The sequence below is a fragment of the Pavona decussata genome, unplaced genomic scaffold (genome assembly GCF_977016875.1).
Source record: "Pavona decussata unplaced genomic scaffold, jaPavDecu1.1 SCAFFOLD_468, whole genome shotgun sequence".
Classification (NCBI taxonomy): domain Eukaryota; kingdom Metazoa; phylum Cnidaria; class Anthozoa; order Scleractinia; family Agariciidae; genus Pavona; species Pavona decussata.
The window spans coordinates 218,443-244,681 of record NW_028145806.1 but is presented as its reverse complement, the minus strand read 5'-3'; the positions used below and the strand labels follow the sequence as shown (position 1 = coordinate 244,681).

Here is a 26,239-nt window from a genome sequence, read left to right as displayed (position 1 = left end):
GTGTAAAACCATTGAATAAGATATATGTATTTGTCATATCTCTGAGCTGTGCATCTTAATGGGGTGCAATTTTGTTAGTTGAAAGAAAGGCGTTGAACCTACGGGCGCTTCTCCCGGGGAAGACTCCCATATAAAAGTGACGGGGGTGATCGTCGTACCTTTAAGGGGTTCAAATTCGTGATGTTGTACCCCTTATGGTGCTAAAATTAAAATGAGTTCCGTCAGAGGTATGGTGGTACCTTTTGATTTCAATTTTGGTCTCATTCGTTACTCACCAATAAAAGAATGATGAAATAAACTTATTTAAGCGCTTTAGAGTTGGTTTCTCTTAGGGGTAAAACATTGTTCGAACCGCGCCCACGAAACAAAATTCTGGTACCTTTTAGGAGTTCTTTTCAAAATTTCCGCCGACCACCGTTACTTTTGATGCCTTATTGATTACCTCCCCCACCCATTAGAACTCGTTCGGGGATGTAAGTGACTCCATAATATAACAAGTTCAGATAGCATCCAATGGATTCTCTCATTCTTACAAGAAACCAGTCTTCCTCACCGAATCCGTCCTTGCTCAGAGTCCACATTGAGAAGGGAAGGTGGAATACTTCATGTTAGAAAGATAAAATATTTACCAGTTGTCGCCAGCCGTGTGTCAGGTGGTGCCGAGACTGGAAGATAATTCCGCAGTGATGGTACCAATAGTTACCAGAATACTTTAAATAAATGATAAATAATAGTAGTGCATCTTATGTTAATAAAATAAGTTTTATAAAAGGCGTCTTTGTTGTCAGTTGTTATTTTCGTTTTTGTTACATGATAATCCGCAATCCCATACTTTACAAAACAACCTCCGACCTTGATTATCAAGCCTTTAGCATAATTACTTAGATGATTACAGAGATTCTGTTGATCTCATTTGTCGAAAATTGCGTCTGTATCCTGCTATCACCTCGCGTGTTGATGTTTCTAAGGAAGAAGTAAGTACGACGAAAGGAAATGCGATTCCGAAAGGCCCTTAAGATGTAGCTTAGTCCGGGGTGTCACTTTTCGAAGGTAAGATATGAATGTTTTACTAACTGTAATAAAAAAAAACTTGTAAATTGCAGTGGAAATGTTGTGGATGTCGATACCAGTATAACATGATTTAAGCAACAAATCAAATTCGCACAAAATTTTCTTTATTTAAGAGAATGGTTTCACCAACAAAACGAATTTAAGACAGAATTTGAAAGAATGGAAGTAAAGGAGATGAAAAAAAGGTCTCTAAGTTTTACGTTTCAGTGAGGAGAAAAGATGGCAGTTTTTATAAGAAAACTAGTTTGTCGTCGGTTCGAGCGGCTCTATTTATTTTATTTTTATTTATTTATTATTTGCAACAAATATACAAAGCCAATTTACACAACCCGCGTATAGCATTAGCTAATCTTGGCGGGTATTAGTAATAGACAAAACTAAAGACTACAATATTGCTACAATATCATAACAATATAAGACTAAGACGTGCAATTTTAAACAAAACACGTAGCGAAATACATAGCTATAGGGTACAATAATTATTGGCAATAATTGATTGGCTCTCAATAATTATTAGCTCTCGGCCACCATCTCAACTCACCATCAAACAACAAAAAATTTTAATCTGTGACAACTGTGGACTTGTTTAGTGAAGCCAATAAAGAACTTTATTCATACCTAAAACAGTTTATCTTCGAGGGAAAGTTAAAAAAGTGCAGTGAAGCCATCAACAAGAAATTGTTAGTCTATTGTTCGACAAAGTGTTAACGCGCGGTATCTCCATCTATTTTGGTAAACGGAAAGGAGAAATTAACCCAACATTCATTCATTGAAGAAGTCAAATGAATGCTTTGTCCCACTGAAACGACAGAGAAGTTAAGAACACTACTTGAGGCATGTGCAGTTTATCGATTGAGCATGTGATCGGCAGATCCCGGACTGCGCCTTTTTGTTCATTGGCGCGTGACAGTTTGAAACAAACAAAATTAACAATTTTCCGACGGTTGTCTTGTTTTTCTCTGATAATCACCGGAGTAATTATACTTAAACAATTACTCGCCTTAGGCTCAGTAAATATGGATGAATATTCCCCTCGACGAATATTCACCAATATTTACTTCGCATTCGGCGAATAATTGTTAATTATTAACAGACGTTAGGAATCTGATGGAAGAGGAACGGAAGTGGGAAAGGGGAAAGCGGATCCCTCGTAGTGAAGCTAAATACTTTGCTGTCACTCCATTGCTTTTGATTTTTTTGTTTGACGGTGTTTGAAACTGGTGGGGATTTGTCGTGCCATTGATAAACCGAATCATTCTTCCGATACTCCATTACTCCATACTCCTGAGTGAGTAAAGATAAAGTACAAATTAGACGATCTTGACTAGCTTTCTAAGGGTCAATGTTAGTCTTGTTGGGGAGACAGAAATCAATTAAAGCGCTGTTCAATATTGTTTTTAAGGCTCTGAACATTAAAGGTGCGCAGAGATTTGTTTAACTCGACAACATGTTCTTAAATTCAACACTTCTATATAATTTACATCAGTTAATAGCTACAGGAAGTGCCCACTCAACTTACAATAGACAAAGAGCGGTTTTTCATAGCCTGCGTAGCTGGCAATTTTGTTCGCGCGGGGTCAAAAGTTTTGGGGGCGGAGAGATACGCGCTATGAAAAAGCAACGAAGCCCTGATAGGCATTAAGAGGAGGCGGTTCTTCTCGTGGCTTTGCCGTTGTTTGAGGCAGCTCCGCCGCCAAAACGTTTCACCCCACGCAAGCAAAATTGTTAGTTACGCAGGCTAGGTGTTTCTCTAATAATTTTGAATCTCGTGCATGAATCGTAGCAAAGGGTACTAGGATGTGAAGCCACTGACATTAACGAAGTTGCCCAGCCCAAAACTTCACATCTTTAACAAAAAGCTCGAACAACGCCAAAAGAAAATGATGTTATGTAGCTTTCTTGACTCCTTTCCTTTGGAAGCCAGGGATGGATTGAGAGTGACTATTGGAGGGGCTGGGGGGCGGCTGTTCTACCATCGCAGAAAATAACAGCTTTGTCCCGTGCGTAATAATACATAACAACTCTCGATGTTTATCTCTCCAAAGGGGTCGAATGGAATAATTAAGGCTAAATGATTCTTTGTGAGAAAATCTTTTGGTTTGCCTTTAAATACGGCGTTGCGGCTGGTTGATTCTTTGTGAGAAAATCTTTTGGTTTGCCTTTAAATACGGCGTTCCACCTCTTCTTCTTCTTCTTCTTCTTCTTCTTCTTCTTCTTCTTCTTCTTCTTCTTCTTCTTCTTCTTCTTCTTCTTCTTCTTCTTCTTCTTCTTCTTCTTCTTCTTCTTCTTCTTCTTCTTCTTCTTCCTCTTCCTCTTCTTCTTCTTCTTCTTCTTCTTCTTCTTCTTCTTCTTCTTCTTCTTCTTCTTCCTCTTCCTCTTCTTCTTCTTCTTCTTCTTCTTCTTCTTCTTCTTCTACATTTCCCAAAATTTGATTTTGGCGCGTTTTGCTGCCTTCGATTGAATGAGACTTCACCAAATTTTAAAGATTGTTTTCATTTCGCCGAAGCGCTTGAATTACGCTTTTTGGAGTTTTTCCATAGTCTTTGATTCTTTTTTTCGCTGATTTTAAGTTTCGTTGGCTGTTCCTGTATTCCAAAAGGAACGTTCCTCTAGTATGGACTGTTCCTCGTTTTTGTGTTCCTATTGACTATAAGAGGACCAGATGTTTTACAAGGTAGGAACAAAACGTTCACTCTAGTGTAAAAGAGGAATATTTCGTTCCGAGTTCCCAATTGTAAATGGAACATATTGTTCTCAAATTGACAAATAAGGACTGTTTCGTTCCGAGTTCCTATCTGTAAATAGAACACATTGTTCCCAAATTGGTCATTTAGGACTGTTTTGTTCCGAGTTCCTTTCTATTGATGGAACACATTGTTCCCAAATTGGTCATTTAGGACTGTTTTGTTCCGAGTTCCTATCTGTTAATGGAACACTTCGTTCCCAAATTGATAAATAAGAACTGTTTTGTTCCGAGTTCCTATCTATTGATGGAACACATTGTTCCGAAATTGATAAATAAGGACTGTTTTGTTCCGAGTTCCCAACTGTAAATGGAACATATTGTTCTCAAATTGATAACTTAGGACTGTTTTGTTCCGAGTTCCTACCTGTGCATGGAACACATTGTTTCGAAATTGATAAATAAGGACTGTTTTGTTCCGAGTTCCTATCTGTTGATGGAACACATTGTTGCCAAATTGGTCATTTAGGGCTGTTTTGTTCCGAGTTCCTCTCTGTGAATAGAACATATTGTTCCCAAATTGGTCGTTCGAGAACAGATTTTGGACCATTTTTCTACGCATTTCCATTTTGTTCCCAAATTAAGGTTGCCTTTGGGAATGAGGCAAACAAGAAGGCGCGCTCAGGCCTGCTTGGGCGAGTTTGGGGGCATGTCACTGTCATGAATTTTGCACAATAGTAATGAGGGCGGGCAAGTAAGGGCATGCTTTGGCAAATGCAAACATATATGCAGTTCCTTTGCTCGTCATACGTTCCTCGGTTATGGTTCAGATTTAAAGGAGATCGTGTTGACTAGATGCGCTTAAAAGGCAAAATGAGCAAGAAGTATAAAGTCGATTGGTCGGATATCGATGGAGCGTCGCCCAAACCGAAACGGCTTCACTTGGAAAAAGATGAAACCAACAGCTTGTATCACTGCCCAATACAAGAGTGCGACCATGATGGATTTCAAAGTCAAAGAGGGTGCAGAAAACATGTTTATAACAAGCACAGTTGGTTCTTTTATTTTGATGAAAAGCCCAATTCGAAAGAAATCACAGATTCGCGAAATGTTCCGATGGTGAAACCAATTCAAGATCAAACAACGGAAACCACAAAGCATGCCGTGAAGATTCTTCCTTCGTTTTCATTATCGTGTGACATTGCCGAGTTGTTCACAAAATGGTTGACTGGAAGTGGTGGCGGTTACAAGAAGGATCGCACAGTGCAACAAATAGTTACAAGATGCTTTAAGTTTCTAAGATTTTGCTGTGAAGACGAGGAAGAGTTGACTTTTGACGTGGTGGACTTTAGTTTATGTTCTCCAAATTTGTTGTTCAAGTTTATCGACTACTTACAAGACGAATGCAAGCTCGGCCATGGTGGGCGTTTAGGCTACATAGACGCCATTTCTGAAATGATCGACTTCAGAAAACTTCATGGCGCATCAGAGGCAGTCTTTCAAAAGTTCTCTGCAACAGAGTTGTACCTCAAAAGAGCGCGAAAGACAGTTGCAAAGATGATGCGATTGCAGTGGACACAAGATTTAGACATTGAAACACTGGAAGCAAGAGGCCACTGGGCAACAATGGAGGAGCTGTTGGAGGTCGTGAAATTCCATCTGCCGCGCTACGAAAATACCGTCAAGATGTGTAAATCGAGTCCAGCTCAAGTTAACCCCTCGGACTTGACATTTGCCACGAAATTCGTAGCCATGTATCTGTTCATCAAAGTGAAGGGGTCACGTCCTATGACTTATCAATATTTGACGGTGGACATGATTGATGCAGCTAAGAAAAAGGGTGGATTCATTGATCAGAAAACGTTCAAGACTGCCGGAAAGTATGGATTTGATTCTTTGATTCTTTCCGACGCAAACATGCAAGTGCTCAATGGCTATATCTCGTACGTTAGACCTTTGCTTAAACCCAAGTGTGATTTCGTTCTCGTCAACAGAAATGGAGGCCAGCATGGTAAATTGGGCGAGATCATGAGCAAACTGGTGTTTGATGCAATTGGAAAGTACATCCATCCCACGCGTTATCGCCAAATTGTTGAAACGCAGAGCCTCAACCAGCTCACTAGCGAAGAGCAGAGGATTTTGTCGGAAGACCAAAAACACAGCTCTGCCGTTGCTAAAGTTCACTATCAAAAACAACGATCCCGAGAAGTTGCTTTGAAGGGTCACGAGTGCCTACAGAAACTACAAGGCGCCAAGGGGTCAGAAGTGGACGAGGACGTCAACGCAAGACTCGGCGATTCAACTTCCACCGCCGGGCCTTCTGTTGAACCAGTGGAAAATGTCAACACCTCCCCCAAAAAGGACGCCCTGCCTAAAAGAATCTTGCGCTCTCAGAGGAACATTCGTCATGTTTTGAAATTCACAGCAGAAGAGGACTATTTTCTAAAGGAAGGAATAACTAAGCACGGATTTGGACAGTGGACAGCGATATTGAGAGATCTAGATTTCAGGTTTCAGGAGGGTAGAACTGCCGATTCTCTTAAGAAAAGGGCTGCCACGAAAATGCCGTTGAGCGAATAAAACAACAACAAAAACGCTGCAAATGTAGTCAACGACGCAACCTTCATTTTAATTCTCTCTATGTCTCTCTTTTGTTTTTTTTTTTTCAATGGCCATTTTCTATCACCATTCACAAACACACTGATGTATATAATGTAATAATAATTTTTTCAAGTTGACCTAGCTTAACCGTACATGTTCCGTACATGTTTTTATCGCTTGCATATTCCTCTGCAGTGGCTCCCTTTTTTCCTCGGCTTTTTCTGGGACCTTGGGCACCGATAGCGCCAAAGAAAAATGCGACGTTTTTCACTCCTGTTAAGAAAAAAACCGACCATTTTTAAGCAACAAGACCTTTTAAAATTCAAAGACAAGATGGTCATCAGATATGCAGATTCTTACCACAAATTGCCTTATCGCAAACATCTCTCGTCTTACACACGTTGTTCCAGGCTTTCTGTAGGCCTCCTTCGTCTATTTTACAAACACATTGAGCTTTCACTATGCTACACTTCCCAACGATGATGGGGCTAATGAAGCATAAAGCTGAGCTCTTTATGGCCTGGCTGTTGAGTTGTCTACAAGGATATTTTGTCTTGTTCATGTTCAGTGTAGTGATTTCTTCCCAGAGTAGGCTCCTATTTTATACGAAAATTTATTTGTGATAATCACGAGGAATATATTTAAAAGTCAAAGGAAACTGATAGAAGTGTTTGATTTGAGGTACAAATGAAAAATGCCACGTCCCTGTCGTGTTTAGTGTAATTATTTTCAGGTCTCGTTATATTGTCGCAACAAAGAAGCCCAATTACTGGCGAAAAACCTTTGAAGTATTCAAGGTCAAGGTCGAGCTTGTTTTCGTAGCTCTGATGTAGATCACATAACGCAAAACAAAACGATTGAAGAAACAGGTGTCGTTGTAGTTCGTTAGACTCCATGACACACTGCTTCCATTATTTTCACATGATAATACGTAGTAATTAGCAGTCGAACTCTATTCAAGCAGCCCAAGTTTAATTCCCCGTTTATTTCACATTGGTTACGGTCTTAACTATGCATCGCACATCAAGAAATAAATGTCTTGATTACTAGGTGCAGAAGTTGCTAATTGCACTTTTTCATGACAAAAGGGGTAACAATCATCTGGTACCGTCAGGGTCGTTGGTAGCCATGTTGTCACATTTCGAAAAAAAGTTGACAATGACAATTTGTCCATGAATCTAAAATCACTGGGTGAAGGTTTTTTGTCTGCAAATACCGTGAAATCCGCCCTATCTACAGTTTTCTTCGAAGAACAAGAGCTTCCACTCTCTGACAATGTGCTAGTTTACCAGCAGAACATTTTTCACGGAACTGTTAGATAAATGTTATTTATAGTCCCTTTTCTAATTGTAACTGTCTTCCAATGAACATTATAAGACATCTTCAGTGTAAAAGCGAAGTATTAAGTCATATTGCATTTTCATAGCTCTGATGTAGATCACAGAAGGCAAAACAAACGATTGAAGCAACAGGTGTCGATGTAGTTCGTTAGACTCCACGACACACTGCTTCCATTACTTTCCCATGATAATACGTAGCAATTAGCAGTCGAACTCTATTAAAGCAGCCCAAGTTCAGTTCCTTGTTTATTTCACATTGGTTACGCACTTTACTAAGCATCGCACATCAAGAAATAAATGTCTTGATTACTAGGTGCAGAAGTTGTTAATTGCACTAATTCATGACAAAAGGGGTAACAATCATCTGGTACCGTCAGGGTCGTTGATGATCATGTTGTCACATTTCGAAAAAAAAAGTTGACAATGACAATTTGTCCATGAATCTAAAATCACTGGGTGAAGGTTGTTTTGTCCGCAAATTCCGTGAAATCCGCCCTACCTACAGTTTTCTTCGAGGAGCAAGAACTTCCACTCTTTGACAATGTGCTAGTTTACAGCAGAATTTTTTTCATGGAACTGTTAGATAAATGTTATTTATAGTCCTTTTGCTAACTGTAACTGTCTTCCAAATGAACATTATAAGACATCTAAAAGAGAGGTATTAGGCCATATTGCATCAGTCATATTACGCAAAATCCGTGAAATCCACCCTAACACCACAGTTTTCTTGCTGGTCTTTGAACTTCCAGTTTGAAGTGGCAGTTGACAGGCTGATATCTTTTTCTTAAATACGGCGGAGTTTACGGATTTCACGGATGTTTAGAATAAGCATGATTTAAAACTTCCTTCTTTAACTGCAAGGACCTTACATATCTTATAATATATTAATATATTCTCTTCTTAGATACTTACAGTTTAAAAGAGGAGTATTAAATGACATTCGAATGCACGATTTCCGTAAAATCCGTGAAATCCACCCTAAATACAGTTTTCTTGCTGGTCTTTGAACTTCCAGTTTTGAGTGGCAGTTGACAGGCTGATATCTTTTTCTAAAATACGGCGGATTTGACGGATTTCACGGATATTTGGAATATACATAATTTAATACTTCCTTTTTTATCTGTAAGTATCTAATATATATTAAATATATATGATATATTAATATATTCTCTTTAAAGATCCTTACAGTTTAAAAAAGGAGTATTTATTGTTATTTGTATGTACAATTTCCGTAAAATCCGTGAAATCCACCCTAACTAGAGTTTTCTTGCTGCCTTTGAACTTCCAGTTTGAAGTGGCAGTTGACAGGCTGATATCTTTTTAAAAATACGGCGGATTTTACGGATTTCACGGATATTTAGAATATATGCATTATTTAATACTTCCTTTTTCTACTGCAAGTATCTTATATGTATTGTAATATATTAACATATTCTCTTCTTAGATATTTGCAGTTTAAAAGAGGAGTATTAAATAACATTTGTATGCACATTTGTACGTACAGTTTTCTTGCTGGCCTTTGAAGTTGCAATTGACCTGCTCATTTGTTTTCTTAAATACGGCGGATTTTACGTATTTGGCGGTTTTCTGAGAGTTCTCTTTCAAAAAGTGAACTTTAAACTAAGAGAGGACTGTTTCGGGCCTCTTTGTTCGTTCTCAGAGTTCCAAGGACATCTATGAAATTGGTGCTTTTAAAATCAGCAAGCAAACTCAACGAAAATCAAAAGCACTCCAGACGTAATGTTTGCCATCACTTCTGTCCAACTACACTGCTAGAAACAGATGAGAAACATTACGCCAAGATATTTTGCTCAAAAAATCAAAGGGAACAGAAAGTTTGGGAAACGATCTTCTTCTTCTTCTTCTTCTTCTTCTTCTTCTTCTTCTTCTTCTTCTTCTTCTTCTTCTTCTTCTTCTTCTTCTTCTTCTTCTTCTTCTTCTTCTTCTTCTTCTTCTTTATTTATTCATTTATTTATTTATTTATTTATTTTTATAAGAACCTTTTTTATAAGAACGTTGAGGCTGAGATTACATAAAATTTATGACCATACTCAGAATATTACCCAGGCTGAGAGTCAGTTAACAACATTTTTATTCCAACCAAATATATTTTTAAACGAACAGTATAAATACGGATAACATAAAACATGAAAAAATTCAGTCTGTATTGTCCAATTAACCCAAATAATAATAGGTGCCTTGGTCACGTCCTCATGGAATTATTAAAATACTATAAATGATAACTTAAGAACTGATCTAAGAACTTTTCGTGCTCAAATTGCCAACAGTAATAAGAACGTTCAGCCTCAGCCCCAAAATTAGACGGAGAAGACAACCCGATTTAATTATTGGATTATTCTGGAGAAGACCACCACATTTTTCGTTGTTGTTGTTGTTGTTGTTTTTTTTTTTTTTTCGTCTTCTTCTTTGATGAAAATAACTAGCTTGTTTTTGCTACGTGACAAAATAAATATCCCACTAGCTTAACATATATTAATGGGCATTTTAAAAAACTTTGATCAGTCAATGACAAGGTCAGGAAGGATATATGAGGAGGATATATCATATCAACTGTAATTCATTACAGGGCTTAAAGTTAACTATGGCAAATTAACCCAGCTTGGTGTTACTTATAAGATAAAGAGACTTATGATGACAGACAAAACAATTCACAATAGTATTGTTTTACAAGTCTGTCTCTGCACGTCACAGACGACGGAAACCGAAACCGAATACACTGAGAAGAACAGGATAGTTCACACCACAGGTGGCCCAAGCCCAAGCTGTGAGTTGTGGTGATCATCTTGCGTAATAACCGTCACGGCGCAAATTTGAGATCATCTTGCGTGATAACCGTCACGGCGCAAATTTGAGAGTTTGTATGGGAACATTTACGATCGGGTTTAGGAGGTAAAAATTCCGTAAATTTCTCAATAAAAATGACATACCTTGCGAATATGGTGCACTGTTTGTTGATTCTCTGTCTCCTTTTGCTGATTTGAGGTCATTTTGGCGAGTTATCGTTTCCTGGGTTTCACACCTCTCTTAGGAGAAGCCGTGACGGTTATTACGCAAGATGATCACCACAACTCACAGCTTGAGCTTGGGCCGCCTGTGTTCACACAGACCTCAAATTGTCGAGAACAGACATGGAATCCCAAGAACAGAACAAATCTTCTGCAAAATGTGGCGATTTTGCTCAAAAAGGTTCTTTGGTTGTTTCCCTTATGTCCTTGCTGTTGATTGTGGCGTTGTTTTTGAGGACGGAAGCGATAAACAGCAAAACAGCGATGAACGGAATACGAATTTCCAAAGTTGAATCCCATATAAGGATCATAACACAACACACAACAAATCGGGACAAAGACATGAAATCCATACAAGGTAGGCATGTGGCACGTTATCACTATCATGGTCTGGTATGTACCACTGCGTAAAGCTTAGAACTTAATCGACGTACTGTATTTAATAGCATCACTGAAAAAAGCAAGATTCCGTAAGTCAATCCTCGAATATTCCGAGTCTCAAATAGGCTTCGGACGTTTTCTCATGTACCCCCGATTTCTGCGTGCTAAGGGAAAGTAACCCTTGCTGTTGGAAACCCTCCAGTGGGGATCCCAAGAAGTAACAGATACAAAAATTAAGAACCAATAAAAAGCCAACATCTCCTTAAAAGCTTTGAGGTGCGGAAAAAGGTCTTTGTTTACTCTATTGGCTCTTTTTTTTTTTGTTTTTTTTTGTTTTTTTTTTTTAAACTGGTTCAAGTCGGGATAGGAAAAGACACGTTTTGCATAAGGCCATTTCGCATGAACCATCTGCGGATAGAGTTTCTGTCATTTCCTTTGCACATGATTACTATTTTTAATTGCACTATATCAGGGATCTCCAAGACAGCTGTTGGGACAATTATTTCATAGAAGTGATCTCTGTTACTAGAGGATCAGTCTGCAGTGCAAGTGTTTAATTAGCCTGCGAGCAATTTGAATATGTTTTGTGTATGTGTAAAGCGTTTTCATGATGGGGTCATTCCCAACTAACAGAATTCATTTCGTTATCTCTTTCCTTATGAAATACTGAAGATTGTGGTTTTCTTATACAGACGAGCGAGTATTTAGCTACTTCAACGATTTCGCTGTCAGAATGACACTGATTTTAAGATTCCTCTTATGCGACGGTTATCACCAGAATGCGATCACGTACAGCAACATAAGATGTATGCATTTATTCAAACGTCAATCAAAATCATGAATTGACAAATGTTTGACACTATACACGTTTCCAGTCAAAAACGATCAGCCCACGGGTTGAAGGCAAAGACCAAGTTACGTTTTATGGGGAAATAGTTAACTGTCTTAACTGCCGAATAGGTGCTCGCTCGAACAGGGGAGTACCTTCCCTAGACGCAGACTGAAAATGATTATAAAATATAAATCAAATTGAATAAAAACTTCATCTTGGAATTTTAGAGGGTTATCTTCGACTGCATTTCGTGGAATTCAGCGAGACAAAGCAAAAGATATCCTGTTTTTAAACAGGTTATCCTGGGTACTAAAAACATAACAAAAAATGACGCGCAAGTCACGATTGATTACTGTGGCGGGTGCAAAGGTCATAATTGCTGTCGCAATTCTCCATATTTCAAAATTTTTTCCCCAGTACGCGAGCGGGTGGAAAAATAATGTTCCATTTTCGCCTCCCACACTGAACACCTTGCCGGCATTTTCAAATTATTTTTATTCTGGGGAGTATCTCAGAAGCATCCTGGAACGGGCGGAATTTTTCGATCCTTGTCCGCGAACCAGGGCGGATTTCTTGCAAGACGGGCTTGTTTTCTCTTTGTTTTCTCCCCGAAAACGTTATTCGTTCACACTTTTGTTTTGGGCGTATGGCTTTTTTCCGTCCATCCTAAAACAGCCCCCTTGCCCGTAAAAACGCTTAATAAATGGCGGAGCATGCGCCCATTACTGTTGTGGCGTCTGTGTTTTTATGTTTCATTTTCGCCTCCCACACCGAACACCTTGCCGGCGTTTTCAAATTATTTTTATTTTGAGGAGTATCTCAAAAGCATCCGTTTTCGGTGGTCGCAAACACCGTTTTAGATGAGGGCCAAGCCATAGAAAAAAGAATGTGTTTTAAAGTTTATCCGGGTAAGTGAGGGTTTGGTTTCTGACGAACTTGATCATTTCGATCATTCGTCAAAAATATGCTTAAAAGTCAAATATCGAAGTCTTTTTTAGCAATATCCTACATCTATTTCACGACAGAAAGTTGCTTGGTCCTTTAACTTTCCGGGGCAAAAAGCGGGGCAGGAATCGGAACGGGAAAAATGTCCAGTGAACTTCTAATTGTCTTCCACAGGAAGCTAAAACTGAGAGCCTTCTTGTTTTCATTTCCTGTTTTGATTTGTTTTGTTTTTCAACTGAAGATTTCAAGAGGAAACTTGAAAACACAAAGTTTCGCCGCAGCCTGGTCTTATCAAGCAACAGTTCACTGACCATAGATGACGTACGCCGTGAAATTGCCAAACGCATCAACAGTCTCGATCCAGGATCTTTGTGTCAGCCTTCAGGGAAAGTCTGCGTCCCAGGTCCACCCGGTAAGAAAGGAAGTAGAGGTCCCAGAGGAAGACGCGGACCGCAAGGTGACAAAGGGAAGAAGGGATCACAAGGCATCATGGGCACTCCTGGTAGACATGGCAAGCAAGGCATTATTGGAATTCAAGGAATAAAAGGAGATAAAGGCGAAAAAGGTATTCAATTTGAATTCTTACGGTTTGTTTTTCTAGCACAAGGCCCATTCAAAAATCGTACGTGCTACTATTAAATTCACTTACAGGCGGCCCAAGGTCAAGCTGTGAGTGATGATCATCTTCCGTAATAGCGGTCACGGCGCAAATATAAGAGTTTGTATGGGAATATTTACGATCGGGTTTAGGAGGTACAAATACTGGAAAGTTCTTGATAAAAATGACATACCTGGCTTCTTCTTCGTTGTGCTGATTTGAGGCCATTTTTGCGAGTTATCATTTCCTAAGTTACACGCTAGCTAAAATGGCCTATTACGCAAGATGATCATTGCTCACAGCTTTAGCTTGGGCCGCCTGTAATTCACTTGGCTTGATTTCTTTTTTTTAAAGTCTGTTATATTTTTGTTCACTTCATTTTTCCCCAAAATGTATAATCCGATGATTTAATGCTGTTTCTTGCACTTGACTGAGTTTCTGATTTTGCAAGGCAAAAAACAGAATGTATAGGAGGATATTTATCACTGTAATTACAATTGCAAATCCAATACGTTTATTTAAAGAACCAGTTTGCCGGAATTTATTTTTTCAGGTGCAAGTTTGAAATGGCCAAGTTCATTATTGTATCCGAATGTTAAAACAAATTACTTCCGTCTATTAAATTCCTTCATTTCTTTTAACTACATACGCTCATGGGGGGCTAATTCTAGAGCGACTTTTCAATAAATAAGATAGGAAATAATAAGTTTATAGTAGTACCAAGAGGAGCAACAGAACCGCTTATCTTTCCAAGCTATCTAATTTCTATAACCTCTTTTTAATCTTTATTGCCATACTAAGCCAAACCTACCTAGAAGTTAAATAAAAGGCAGTTGACCAGTAATCGTATGCATTAATATAATGCAAGAGTGGAGCCGGTATAATGCAAGGATCTAGTCGAGGCGAGTCCATTGTGATCATTTAATGTTCAGTGAAAGTCGCGTCACTCGTTGAAGGCAAGTTAATTTTTCCCACCAATATCTTGTCGCGTTCGTCGCCTTGCCCTTAATCTTAGCGGGATCATCATGAAATAAAGCTCGATATGTGAGCTTAAGACGGTTCTTGTCTTGACAGGCGAGGCTGGTCCCAGAGGATTCACAGGACTGAAGGGAGATCCTGGCGAATATATTTCCCTTCCAAAGGCGATCATTTCTCCCAAAACTCAAACAGTGACTGAAAACCAGACCGCTACGTTTTATTGCTCGGCCAGCGGCAACCCAAGACCAACAGTGTCCTGGAGTAAAGTCAATGGTTCACTCATAAAAGGTCACGTGGTTAGTGACGAAAACAGTGGCAGGATTGAAGTTATCTACTCTTCTGTTAACGATTCCGGGGATTACTTGTGCACTGCTGTGAATTTGCTAGGACGAGATGAGGCAGTCGCCAAGCTTATCGTTGAAGGTAGGTCGGCTCCAAATTTTCTCGATTTCCACGTACTTTTTCTCGTTATTGTTCATGGTGTGTTTATATTCTAATATGAGCTCTTTCAAACGTATTCCGGTCGCTTTTCAACTTTTAACTTATGTTACTTGTATTCTAAAATGGATAAGAAAACTGATGACTCCGTAATGACATGATTCTCTTCAATACCTTATAAACACAAAATCGAGAGCTCGTTTGCAAAGAATAGTTAGTTTTTAGTTTTTCAGGAGTTGCCTGTGTATTCATTTGTAAGAAGGTTAATTTGAAAGACCATTCATAATTCCTTTAACTTTTTTAACTGTTAGTACGTTTTCGTTGATTCAATTAAAATGCTTGAGTATTATATTTCAAAGCAATCGATTTTGAACACAGAGTTTGTTATTTGGTTCAGTATTCCACTCGTATATGAACTTATAACGAACGACACGGGTACAGCCGAGTTGGCTGGGTGTCCATTTTTGTCTTAGGTTAATTTGAAATAATATTCTCCATCTCTCATAAAACGAGAAAAATGTACAGAACATCATTTCACTTTAAAACAACAGCAACGTAGATTTAAGGACGGTGCCTACTTTTGTTACTACGCATACTTTCTGCGCATCTCGAGATACTTGAGTTTCCTATGGATGGTGCCTACTAATACAGGGATATTCATGTGCGGTTTAAAACTATGCGGAGAAAGCACAACTTGGCAAGTGCTCTTGGTATGCAAAAAGAAAATTGACGGTAGCCATACATTTTTCAGAGAAAATGAAGCTTCAATTTGATAAAAAAAGATGCCATACATTGCTTTGTATTTTAGCCCTCTTTAGAATAATTGTGTCTTAATTAGCTTTAAAAAATGCTCGGTTACCCCCAATTTTGTTTTTGGATTCCAATAGCCCTTGCTAAGATCTGCTTTTCCCGCATAGTAAAAAACTGCGCAAAAATGCCTTTGTATTAGTAGGCACCGTCCTTGATATGGGTCGTGGCCTGAAGCTCCTATCGGCTTTCTGCCAGACCCTCGCAGCCAATTTGTTTCTGTGCACACGAAAACAGAGTACGCATGCGCTTAGCTTTATTTTCGCCATAATGGTGGACATTCGGAGTCAGACAAACTCTTGTTCATGCTTGTGTAGTTATAGATTGACTGATGCCGTCTGCACAAACTGCGGTAAATGTAATGCATGGCCCACTGTGAGCTAATTCCAACGAAGCATAACCTCCCCTTGGAGTTCTATCTTATTTATGAGTACATAACAGTCAAATGGTGGACATTTACTAGTGGTAGAACTTTACATTAAGGACGGTGCCTACTAATACCGAGGTATTTTTGTGCGGTTTATGGCTATGCGGGAAAAGCAGATCTTAGCAAGGGCTATTGGAATCCAAAACGAAAATTGGGTGTAGCCACGCTTTTTTCAGAGATAATTTAGAAATAAAATCTCTAAAAAGCGCCAAAATATAAAGCAATGTACGGGATTTTTTTCCTAAATTGAAGCCTAGTTATCTCTGAAAAATGTATGGTTACCCCAATTTTCTTTCTAGGTACCAAAAGCATTTGCTAAGTTCTATTTTCTCCGCATAGTTTTAAACCGCGCAAAAATATTCCTGTATAAGCAGGCGCCACCCATAAGAAACTCGGGTATCTCGAGATGCGCAGATCGTATGCGCAGTAGCAAAAGTAGGCGCCGTCCTTAAAATTAAAAATGCATAGCCATCATGAAGGTACAATGCACTCCAAGAGTCAAATCGAAACTATAAAACAGGTTGGAAAATATTGCACTTTCCTGGCCGGTATTAAAGCGTTAAAGTTTGTGAAACGCATACTTGATGTGGCGTTTGTGAGAGGCTATACTGGTAGACACATTGTACAATTTTTACCAGGATTGCTGGCCCGTCAAAGTACAAATAACGAGTAAAAAAAAAATTACATATTGATTAAGCTGGAGAAAGGGCGGCCGGGCGGGAAAATATTTGGATTAAGGTTACCCCATACCTTTAGAGGTGTCTCGCGTCTAAGCGATGTAGCGCGTCCGGTCTAAACCGTAGATACCTGAACCCTTATATCAAATTAAAGCGTATAGAGCTGGCTATCAAACTATGCAAAGAGTTTTGAAATAAAGTTAATTGTCGAAGTTTTCACGACCTCTAAATGCGAGCGTCCGAATCACCTTTTGAAAGCTACAAGTCAAAGCGAATTTTGTTTTTTGCTAATTTAATTTGCTCCTCAGTTTCCGGACCCAAAACGCTAAAAAAAACGTGTCTGCGTTTTGCCATATTCAATCGCAGTGAAAAGTTACTGCACATTTTTGTAATAGGATAAAAAAAATGCGGAGTGATCGTACAAAAATCACTCTCGGAGAAAAAATATTTCGAAAGAAAAAAATCGGAGACACGTTTTTGTTGTTTATATGTTAAACTAGCTACTGTCCAAATTTGAAGGCAAACGAACAAATTCCCTTTGAGTTTTAGCTCTTTAAAGTGTCTCCTCCAAGTAAAAAAAATTGATTTAAGAAAACAGTGTTAAAAATTCGGCAATTCATTTTATTTCAAAAATCTTGGTATAGTTTGATAGCCAGCTCTACAAGCTTTAATTTGATATATGGGTTTAGGTATCTACAGTTTAAACTGAAAGCGCTACATCGCCGCTACATCGCTTGGTCGCAAGACACCTCTGAAGGTATAAGGTAACCTTAAAGCCATAGCGTCCGGACCAAATATTTTCCCGCCCGGCCCAACCTGACTCAGTTAATACTGCAAGTGTTTTATCATATAAACGATTTAAAACTATTTACAGTTGATCTAGCTAGCAATACATTTCCCAAGTAAAAATTAGCTTTAATTCTGTTTGTAATCACCTCTTTTGTTTTATAGATAAGTTAAGTTCGACAAAATCTTTCAAGTCGTACTGCACGGTCCCGTACCTTAATTTCTAGTTCGGCCGCACGGCTTTTTCCCACAACGCTCGCGCTAATGCGTGCGATCATCATTCGGAAATTTTCTCAATAGTTTTGAAATGAAAGTGCGCGCGGGGTTGCACGGGTCTTATGATACATGTATCTTTATTAGATATTTTGGTGCCTACAGTCGCTGTTTATTATTAAAGGACCGTTTCAACTTTTGAACAACATTCGTTCAATCGGAATGTTCGACCAGCTTCAACGCTATTCAACATTTTCGAGTGCAAAGTTTAAGCGGGTAGCACTTATCTGTGGAACTGCAGACCGCGGAACCGCGGAACCTGCGGAACCCGCGGAACCTAGAGAAATAACTAGTTTTTTTGTTGTTGTTGTTGTTGTTGTTGTTGTTGTTTCTTTTGCAACTTACATACCAGGTATAAGGTTACAGCTGATTTCATTGCTGTGTATAGATCCGGATTTTTTGCTCCTGATACGACAGTATGATTCGACGGTCATGATTCGACCGAGAGGTTACCAAGCTCATCGATGAACTCGCAAAATCATGAAGGTTCTGCACGAAGACTTGAGGTGGCGGGTGATTTATCACCAATATTTGTACGGGAGCTCGATAAAGGAAACAGCCAATGTTATTTTTACGAGGACCGCATTTGTTTTAAAAATCCGTAAATTGTATCGGCAACGTGGCGAGGTGAACCGAAAGAGAAGAAAAGGACGGCAAAGAATCTTGCTTTGTAAGCTCGTGTTTGTTTTGTTTATGTTTGGTTTCTTGAACAATATCTTGAACAATATATGCTAGCATAAACGTTTCTTTGCCTGGTATTGGAACAGATAGAGAAAACAAAGTTTTAGAGGCGATGATAAGGAGCAAGCCGGAACTCTATATAGATGAATTCCAAGACTGGTTTCACGCCGTTACAGGGACCCGGCTTAGCATTGCAACAATGTGTCGATCGATTCTGCGCCTTGGTTTTACCTACAAAACTCATTATTTTTCCTTTGTTTGAAGTCGAACAAAATTTGCAGTTACACCAGAGTAGACAAATTATTTTCCTCAAAATTCCATCTCTTCTAGTATATGCTGGTATATGAAATGGCTGGTTGCCAAACGTCCCAAGCTTATTGTTTTGCTTTTCTGAACTTCAGCTGAGGGTGATTGCCAAACAGAGAAATGAATTCTTGAGGGCAACATACTGTCGTTTTGTGGCTGATTACACCACGACAAATGTTATTGCCGTCCTTTTCTTCTCTTTCGGTTCACCTCGCCACGTTGCCGATACAATCTACGGATTTTTAAAACAAATGCGGCACTCGTAAAAAGAACATTCTCTGTTTCCTTTATCGAGCTCCCGTACAAATATTGGTGATAAATCACCCGCCACCTCAAGTCTTCCTGCAGAACCTTCGTGATTTTGTGAGTTCATCGATGAGCTTGGCAACCTCTCGGTTGAATCATGACCTTATACCTGGCGCGCGGTTCTTTTAAGGTGATGGTGCACTGTATGATTCGCCATTCGTAAATCATCAGAACTTGTGACTGTACGTATTTTGCGTGGTTGAGTAGGACAAGTAAAAAAAAAAGATCGCCTCTAGCGTTTCTGCAAAAAAGAAATAAATAAATACATAAAAAAACTGCGCTTTGTTTTCCTGCTCAATCTTACGGAATGTCCCCTAATTTTAGCAACTCGGCCCACGGCCTCGGCGGCTAAGTATCAGGCGATATTCCGCGCGATTTCGCATAATGATTGGTAAATGATTGTAATCGTTCCGCGGGTTATTCGAACAGTAACGGAGGAATTGGTAAAAGCCATGATATTTGTTGGAAAATGTTTGATTTCTTCTTGAGAAGAACTTTCAGCCGTTTGTGAATGACGAGAATTGGACACATTGTTATAACAGAACTGAGTCGTTGTTAAGTCAGGCTGTAATTAATTTGGGGATTGCAGCGGGAACTAATGTCATGATTCAGTCACTGCCACGTGTTTCTAAAACAACCGAGGACGCAAGAACGCGTATTCTCAACACTATCTGATGTTTCCAAGTAATCGCAAAAAATCGCAAAAATTTACGTTTATGATGGGTATTTATTTTTCTTTCTTGTAAAACTATCCTTAACAGGTGACCCCAGGCAGACTAAAGTACCGAAACGTTTTCTTGAAATCGATCAAGGAGCAGTGGCATCAATCACTTGTGAAGCCTTTAGCTACCCACCGGCTGTGATCACGTGGACGCGTGCTCTTGTTGCTCTACCAAAAGGACGCAGTAGTGTCAATAATGGTGTATTAACTATTCAAGGCTTCTCTACTGTGGACACTGGGACATATGCATGTACAGCGAGGAATAAACTGGGTTCAGTTAAGGCTAATGTAGCCCTCGGAATTAACTCAAGAGGAAGATCAGGTGTGTAGAACAGTGGGTCCTGTGTATGCGAAATGCATGCAGGTGGAGGGATGGTGGGTTGGTTGAGAATTTTGTTTCGTTACTGTTCAGGTTAAAAAAAAGTCATGGGCGAGGAGTATAAATCAAAAATACTACTTCTAATAAGGTACGCCCAATGATTCCAGTGCTTATCAATATAACAAAAATTCGTGAAAAGTTGTTCAGCTTGAACAATGGTCGCTGAGAGGCCAACAAAACTGCAAAGAAAGCGAACAAAAGGGGAAAAAGCCGAACATTGAAGCAAAAAAAGGCCTATCCGAGACAAGAAATTTTGCGTAGTGTTTATTCCTCAAACAAATTAATCAAAACGTCGAAAACATTGCCCTCCTATCTTGGAAGAAAATGTATTTTCTATGACACAAAATAGGTTTTCGACTATTTGGCTAGAATCGGCAATGATAATAGTCAAAAGAAAGCATACCTAGTTTTATTGTCAAAATACGAAAGAACAGCAATACTGTAAGCTGAGTTAAACAAATCATCTAGTCTTGTCTTTTCTTATAAAAAATGAACAAACTTTCTTGCGTGGTTACAAAGCCGTCGTCGGTGACAATCGGCTTACACGGTCCATGTTCTTTTTCAAGAACGTCAGATAAATGAACACACAAATATGCCTACCACAGCAAGTCAGCATTTTAAAAGTTCTATTTGTACTTTCCACTTGACGATTGCGCAGCTGTGACATCAGAGCAGGTGCTCCTATCTTTTAATTTATAAAAGCGTTCATCGACGACAAACAAACATAATTTATGTGGGATATAAAATAACTTAAAGGCCACTGAGGCTACGGAAATGAGACCTTGGAGGGTATATAGAATGACTCAAACTTTTTCACAGGAAAAATCAAGTTTATTGGTATTTCCTTTGATATTAAAAAAGGTATGAATATTTAAAGTAAGCGCGGGCACTTCGGCTGAAGGCTGAATATTGTATTCGCTTTTATTTCTAGAATCTTGCCAAGCTTCTCTTTCTTCAAAACGTTCAGCAAGCGGACGATATGAACTGGAAATAAACTCCAAAAACATTGAGGTAAGCCACATGTAAACTGGTTATAACGTAAATCTACTTGCTATCTATGCTAGGACAATCTTATTTAAAGCCACGGAGATTCCTTTCTTTGGCCCCAGTAAAATATTCTTTAAAACCAAACATTTCAAATGTTTAAGGCGGTGCTATCTTGTGTGCGTGTTTAGCGAGCAATGTATGATGATGGAGGAGATTTGCCAAAAGATCGATAAAATGCTTTAGTAATTTCAAACTTCGAAGGAAAGTACGAGGCCCTGATGCCTACTATTCTCCAAGAAATCTTTCCCTAGACTTGGCTAAAAGGTGCAATTTGAGATTTTCTTTATGATGCAGTTCTTGTAGCATATGCAGATATTTCCAGGAATTTGTTTGAATTTATATAATCAGCTAACTGGTTGATTGTTTGAACAACCAAGTCTGGTTTTCAACACTTTATCCGGATAAAAAATTGTACGACCTACGATGGTGTGGATACCTTAATCTCCCGGATAGCGGCTGACAACATAGAGGGAAAAATTACTGAATGCTGATTGGTCAAAACAGACGGCTTTTTTTCTTAATTTTCTTTTCAACGAGGGCAAAATTACTTACTCCTGATTGGTCTGAGCTCGCCATTTCTAGATATTTCTACAACTTCTTTCAGGTTCTTTGGAGTTTGACTTTTTAAGCCGGATTGTTTGTGCCAAAAGCACTTGGAAATTAAGTGCTACAGCTCCAGAGGAAATTCCTAAGGCGAAATTTTGTTTCTTTCAAGAAACAGCAAGAGATTATTGTGTAAAAAGCTAAAAATTTGTTCGGATTTGATTGGTTGAAAAACTGAAACCATTCATGGGCGCGACCAAGTGCTTTCACCTCGCTACGGCTTCTTCCAACAAAAGATAATAATAACAGTGCCCTTTTGATAGGAGGACGAAGCAGGTCTAATTCAGTGGGAGAAATTACTCTGCAAGTTCCTTGGACCCACGGTTTGCTATTTTTATTGATCTGTAATCGTTTGACTTCACAGTGCAGGTGAATCAAAATTATTGATGTCTAACATCTGGTTTAATTGTTGTTAGTTTGCTCATGAATTATTAAACTTTTATTTTCTCGAAATTGCATTTATATAACGATCAAATTTTATCGTTTTGTCTGTTTTGTACGCTGAGAAACGGGTGAATTGTTTGTTTGTTTTGCATACGGGTGAGTGTTTTTACTCCAGGCCGGGGCTGACTGTTTTACTAACTGCCTCGATTGTTTTCAGATTTTCAGATGTTTCAGATTTTTTTACGCGCTATTTTAAAAGTTTACCTCAAAAGGAAATTACGATACGTTACAAAAGTAACATAAGGACAACATTAAATTACATAAATCATCAAAGATAAAATGTGCGCAGTGACCAAAGGAGCTTAGGCTTTCGAGTTGGTCACCGCAATGTGCAGCTAATTGGTGCATAACGTGCAACTAACTAAGTAGCACAAAACAAAAGACAAGAAAATTAAGAGTGCATAAAGTCATACTACAATTTTTACATTAAAAAAACAATATAAATGATAATTAATACTGAGGGCAGAGAAATCAAATACTCATTGGGTATTTAAAAGGTACAATTTGTATTGCTTGTAGAAGCTATTTTGTCGGAGTTATTTAATTTAAAGGGAATTTTAAGAAGTTTTAAGGGAGGGAGCTTTAAGAAAATGATGCCCTTTATGTTGTAAACACGTTATCGCAATGGGTCTTCGTAGCTTAAGGATAAATTTTCTCTTGTATTTTCGCAAGTTTTCGCAAATGTTGGCCATTATGTTGTAAACACGTTATCACAATAAGTCCTCGTAGATTAAGGATAAATTTTCACTTGTATTTTCGCAAGTTTTCGCAAATCGCAGGAGTTGCGCAGCGACGAGGGCAATTTGCGAAAACTTTGATGACAGTATTCCTCATTACCTCTAACGACTGAAATCGGATTTAGCTAGCTTAGGAGTTGTTTTTAAAGACATCTTACTATAATGAAATCCCGAGTTTAATGATCTACTGTTACCGCCTTAGTGCATTGATGGTGGGTGCTTGGCATCTAACATTGGCGGCCATAACGAATTTGTTTTTCTACAAATGGAAAGTTTTCACACAGATGCCTTTGTACATAAAATTCTTGAAATGTCTTTAAGTGGATTCGATTTTTTCAAAGCGAAATTCATTAAGTTTCAGGCCTTACAAGCCCTTGACAAAGTAAGGAACTACGTAATTTCGCAAATATTTTCCATCTCTCTTAACCAGGCCTACTGTCACATGACTCAAGGTGGCGAGGGATGGACTCTTATCGCCAGATTCTCCAACAATGACGGCAAAAACTGGATGCGAAATGATGGACAGTGGTGGTATGATCAACCAGTCGCCATGGGAACGACAACTAATACGTCAATCAACGTTGACATGATCTCTCCAGCATTTTGGTTGGTCAGCAGCAAAGAGTTAAGGATCACGCGCAGTGATGACCCCGGTCACATTCCATTGTTGCAGACAACAGGCAACTGTTTAGGTGGACAAACTTTCCGATCAAAAATAACAAATTATGGTAACTTTAGAAACGGTAAGGTTTGGTCCAGTAGTCGGTGCCTGGGCAGTTGCACGGTTCAATATGGCGGCCAGTACATGTCAACAGACGGGTTTCAACAGGCTGGGTGCAGTGGAAGCATGCAGAGCAGCAACAAGATCGGCTTCTGGTGTCGCTGGGGTAGTGGTGATGGAGCAGTGATGATGATTGGTGGAGGGGGAGGCCAATGTGCACGTGCTGATCACGGGATAGGAATAACAGAAAAGGACGCCGCTTCTTTTATTGATCCCACCTCGAGCAGTGAAACTGAATATGACTTTGGATATGACACTCAAGCAAGTAGAATTCCGGCCAAGTCCTACTCTTTAAACTTGTGGATCCGCTAATTAGCATCGATCTAAAGTTTTTTTCTTTGTTTGTTTTTAAGTAGTTACGTTGTACTCTATTCCAAGTTCCAAATTTATTAATAGTTTAATTCAGTATGATTAAATAATAGCTTGCCGGTATTCTTTCTTCTTTTAATTGAAAAATTAAACCGAGTTCCTCAAACATTGAAATTCAAACCTGTATGTTATTTTTACAATATCTCGTCATTCCAAGCTGCCGAACTACTTTTACTACCAATCGCGATCGATCATCGAAATTCTCTAGCATAGTTTATATAATACCTTTCTGGCGTTTAGCTTGATCTGTTACGATCACAATTCAACATTGCTAATTGTGGCGTTGAATTTTGTCTTTAACACCGACGTAGTTTTCTCACAAGGAGATAGTTATAAAGTCTTAGTTTCATTGAAATCGGTGTCGCTCTGAAAGCTGTTTTCAGTTCTATGAAAGTCTGCAACATTCTCAAGACAAAACCGAAGATCGTAAACGAACAATGCGTGATACATCATTTTAACTGTGGTCCACGTGAGATGGACTGTGTCGGTTTTACAAATCGACACCTATATCAACGCGTTAACGAACATACAAGCTCAAGATCTTCGATTGGGAAACACATGAAACGACATCGGGTCAAGAAATCAACCACCGCGGACAATTTTTCGTTCCCCAAAAAAAGTTCTGGAATAAATTTGACTGCCTTGTTTATGAAATGTTGTTTATACAAGAGCTTAAACCATCGATAAACGTGCAATCCGACTAGATTCGTGCGAAGATATTCTATTAACGCATTTGCATAAAAATCAAGCACACAGGAATGCCGTCTAATGAGATTCACGTTTCTCTTAATTTTTCTTGTTTTAACAAACAACTGACCATCCAAATTTCTTCTTGGCGTCTTTTTCGACTGTTGACTGTTGGTTATATTACAATTCTATGTTTTGTAGTTTACAAAGTAAAAATGGAAAAAACATTAAACATAATACAACCTGTTCATGTGGTCATTAGGCTAGTGTATGGGGATTGATATGAGAGGAAGTATAAATGTGATTCAACTGATTTTAATTTTTGTCTTATTCGTTATACTCATCAATAAAAAAAACGATGATTTTAACTTATTTAATCTCTTTAGAGTTGCAAACTCTTAGGGGTAAAAATTTGTTCGGAACACACCCACAAAACTGAATTCTAGTCACTTTTAGGGGTTCTTTTCAAATTTTTCGACGACCACCCCCGTCACTTTTATATGGGAGTCGCCCCTGGGGCGCTTCTCCGAATGATGCCTTATTGGTTACCTCCCCCAACGACTAAAATTCGTTCGGGGATGTGAGTGGAAATTCCTTAGATAACAAGGACTTGATTCATGTTTTTGAGCCCGCGAGAATGGGCACCCCCACCCAACCCATGCTTTCACGAAAACTGCAGGGCACTGAGATCTGGTTTAGGTGCTTGTTATACAGGTTTTTCAACTGTTTCGTAAAGTAGCGGACATACTTCTGAAAGCACCGGACGAGAATGTTTTCTTGGCGCCGTAAGGCGCTTCGCGAGCGCCGAAGTCGCAAGCACCTAGGGGGGTCTGGGGGCATGCTCCCCCAGGAAATATTTAAACTAGAATACTCAGAAACGCCATTTTCAGCGTTTCTGGAACCAAGGAAACAGTTTCCTAGGCAATGCTGGCGCTCACTTAAATTCTCTTTAAAAAGTAAATTACTGAATGAAAATGGTCAGTTGGTAGGGGGAGGGGAAGGGAGAATGGCAACAACAGAATTTTCATTGGCTTATCATTGTGAATTTATTTGATTTTCAAAAACGTTTGGTAACCTGGGTTGTAGTCCATTCATCAACAGTGTAGTCTATTCTTCAAGGTCCGAGCCAAAAGCTGAATCATCACTGTCTGTGCCGTTTTGAAGAATGTAATTGATTATTCTGTTATCCTCTGGTCAGTATGTTCATGAGATGCCTGAGTAAGAAAAATATATAATACAGTAGTAAAAAAAAATCTCCAATATTGATCTCAAAGTACCGGACGTGGAATGGCAAACGTCCGGACGAAGCGTCCGG

At 39.0% G+C, this 26,239-nt stretch overlaps 3 protein-coding genes across 7 annotated transcripts in view; 2 read left to right on the top strand and 1 right to left on the bottom strand.

Annotated features, from left to right (window-relative positions):
- LOC146450303 (uncharacterized) overlaps window positions 1–25,296 on the top strand; it is a 154,152-nt gene extending 128,856 nt beyond the window's left edge. For 2 of the 5 annotated variants that reach the window (XM_085100428.1, XM_085100433.1), the window contains one exon: window positions 23,518–25,296. In XM_085100428.1, coding sequence (XP_084956554.1) covers window positions 23,530–24,180 — 651 coding nt within the window. In that variant the 5' untranslated portion in view covers window positions 23,518–23,529 and the 3' untranslated portion in view covers window positions 24,181–25,296. Of the gene's footprint in view, window positions 1–10,816; window positions 11,080–13,120; window positions 13,445–14,551; window positions 14,879–19,917; window positions 20,200–21,187; window positions 21,268–23,517 lie in introns of those variants that run through there. The other 3 variants (XM_085100430.1, XM_085100429.1, XM_085100432.1) reach the window with 3 other exon arrangements.
- The window catches only part of LOC146450301 (calcium-activated potassium channel slowpoke-like), a 161,333-nt gene that overhangs the window by 101,297 nt on the left and 33,797 nt on the right, over window positions 1–26,239 (bottom strand). The gene's annotated exons all lie outside the window — the stretch shown is intronic.
- On the top strand, window positions 5,024–6,334 carry LOC146450304 (uncharacterized). Its single transcript, XM_085100459.1, has one exon. It carries the CDS (start codon window positions 5,210–5,212, stop codon window positions 6,332–6,334), a length of 1,125 nt encoding a protein of 374 aa, XP_084956585.1. The 5' UTR covers window positions 5,024–5,209.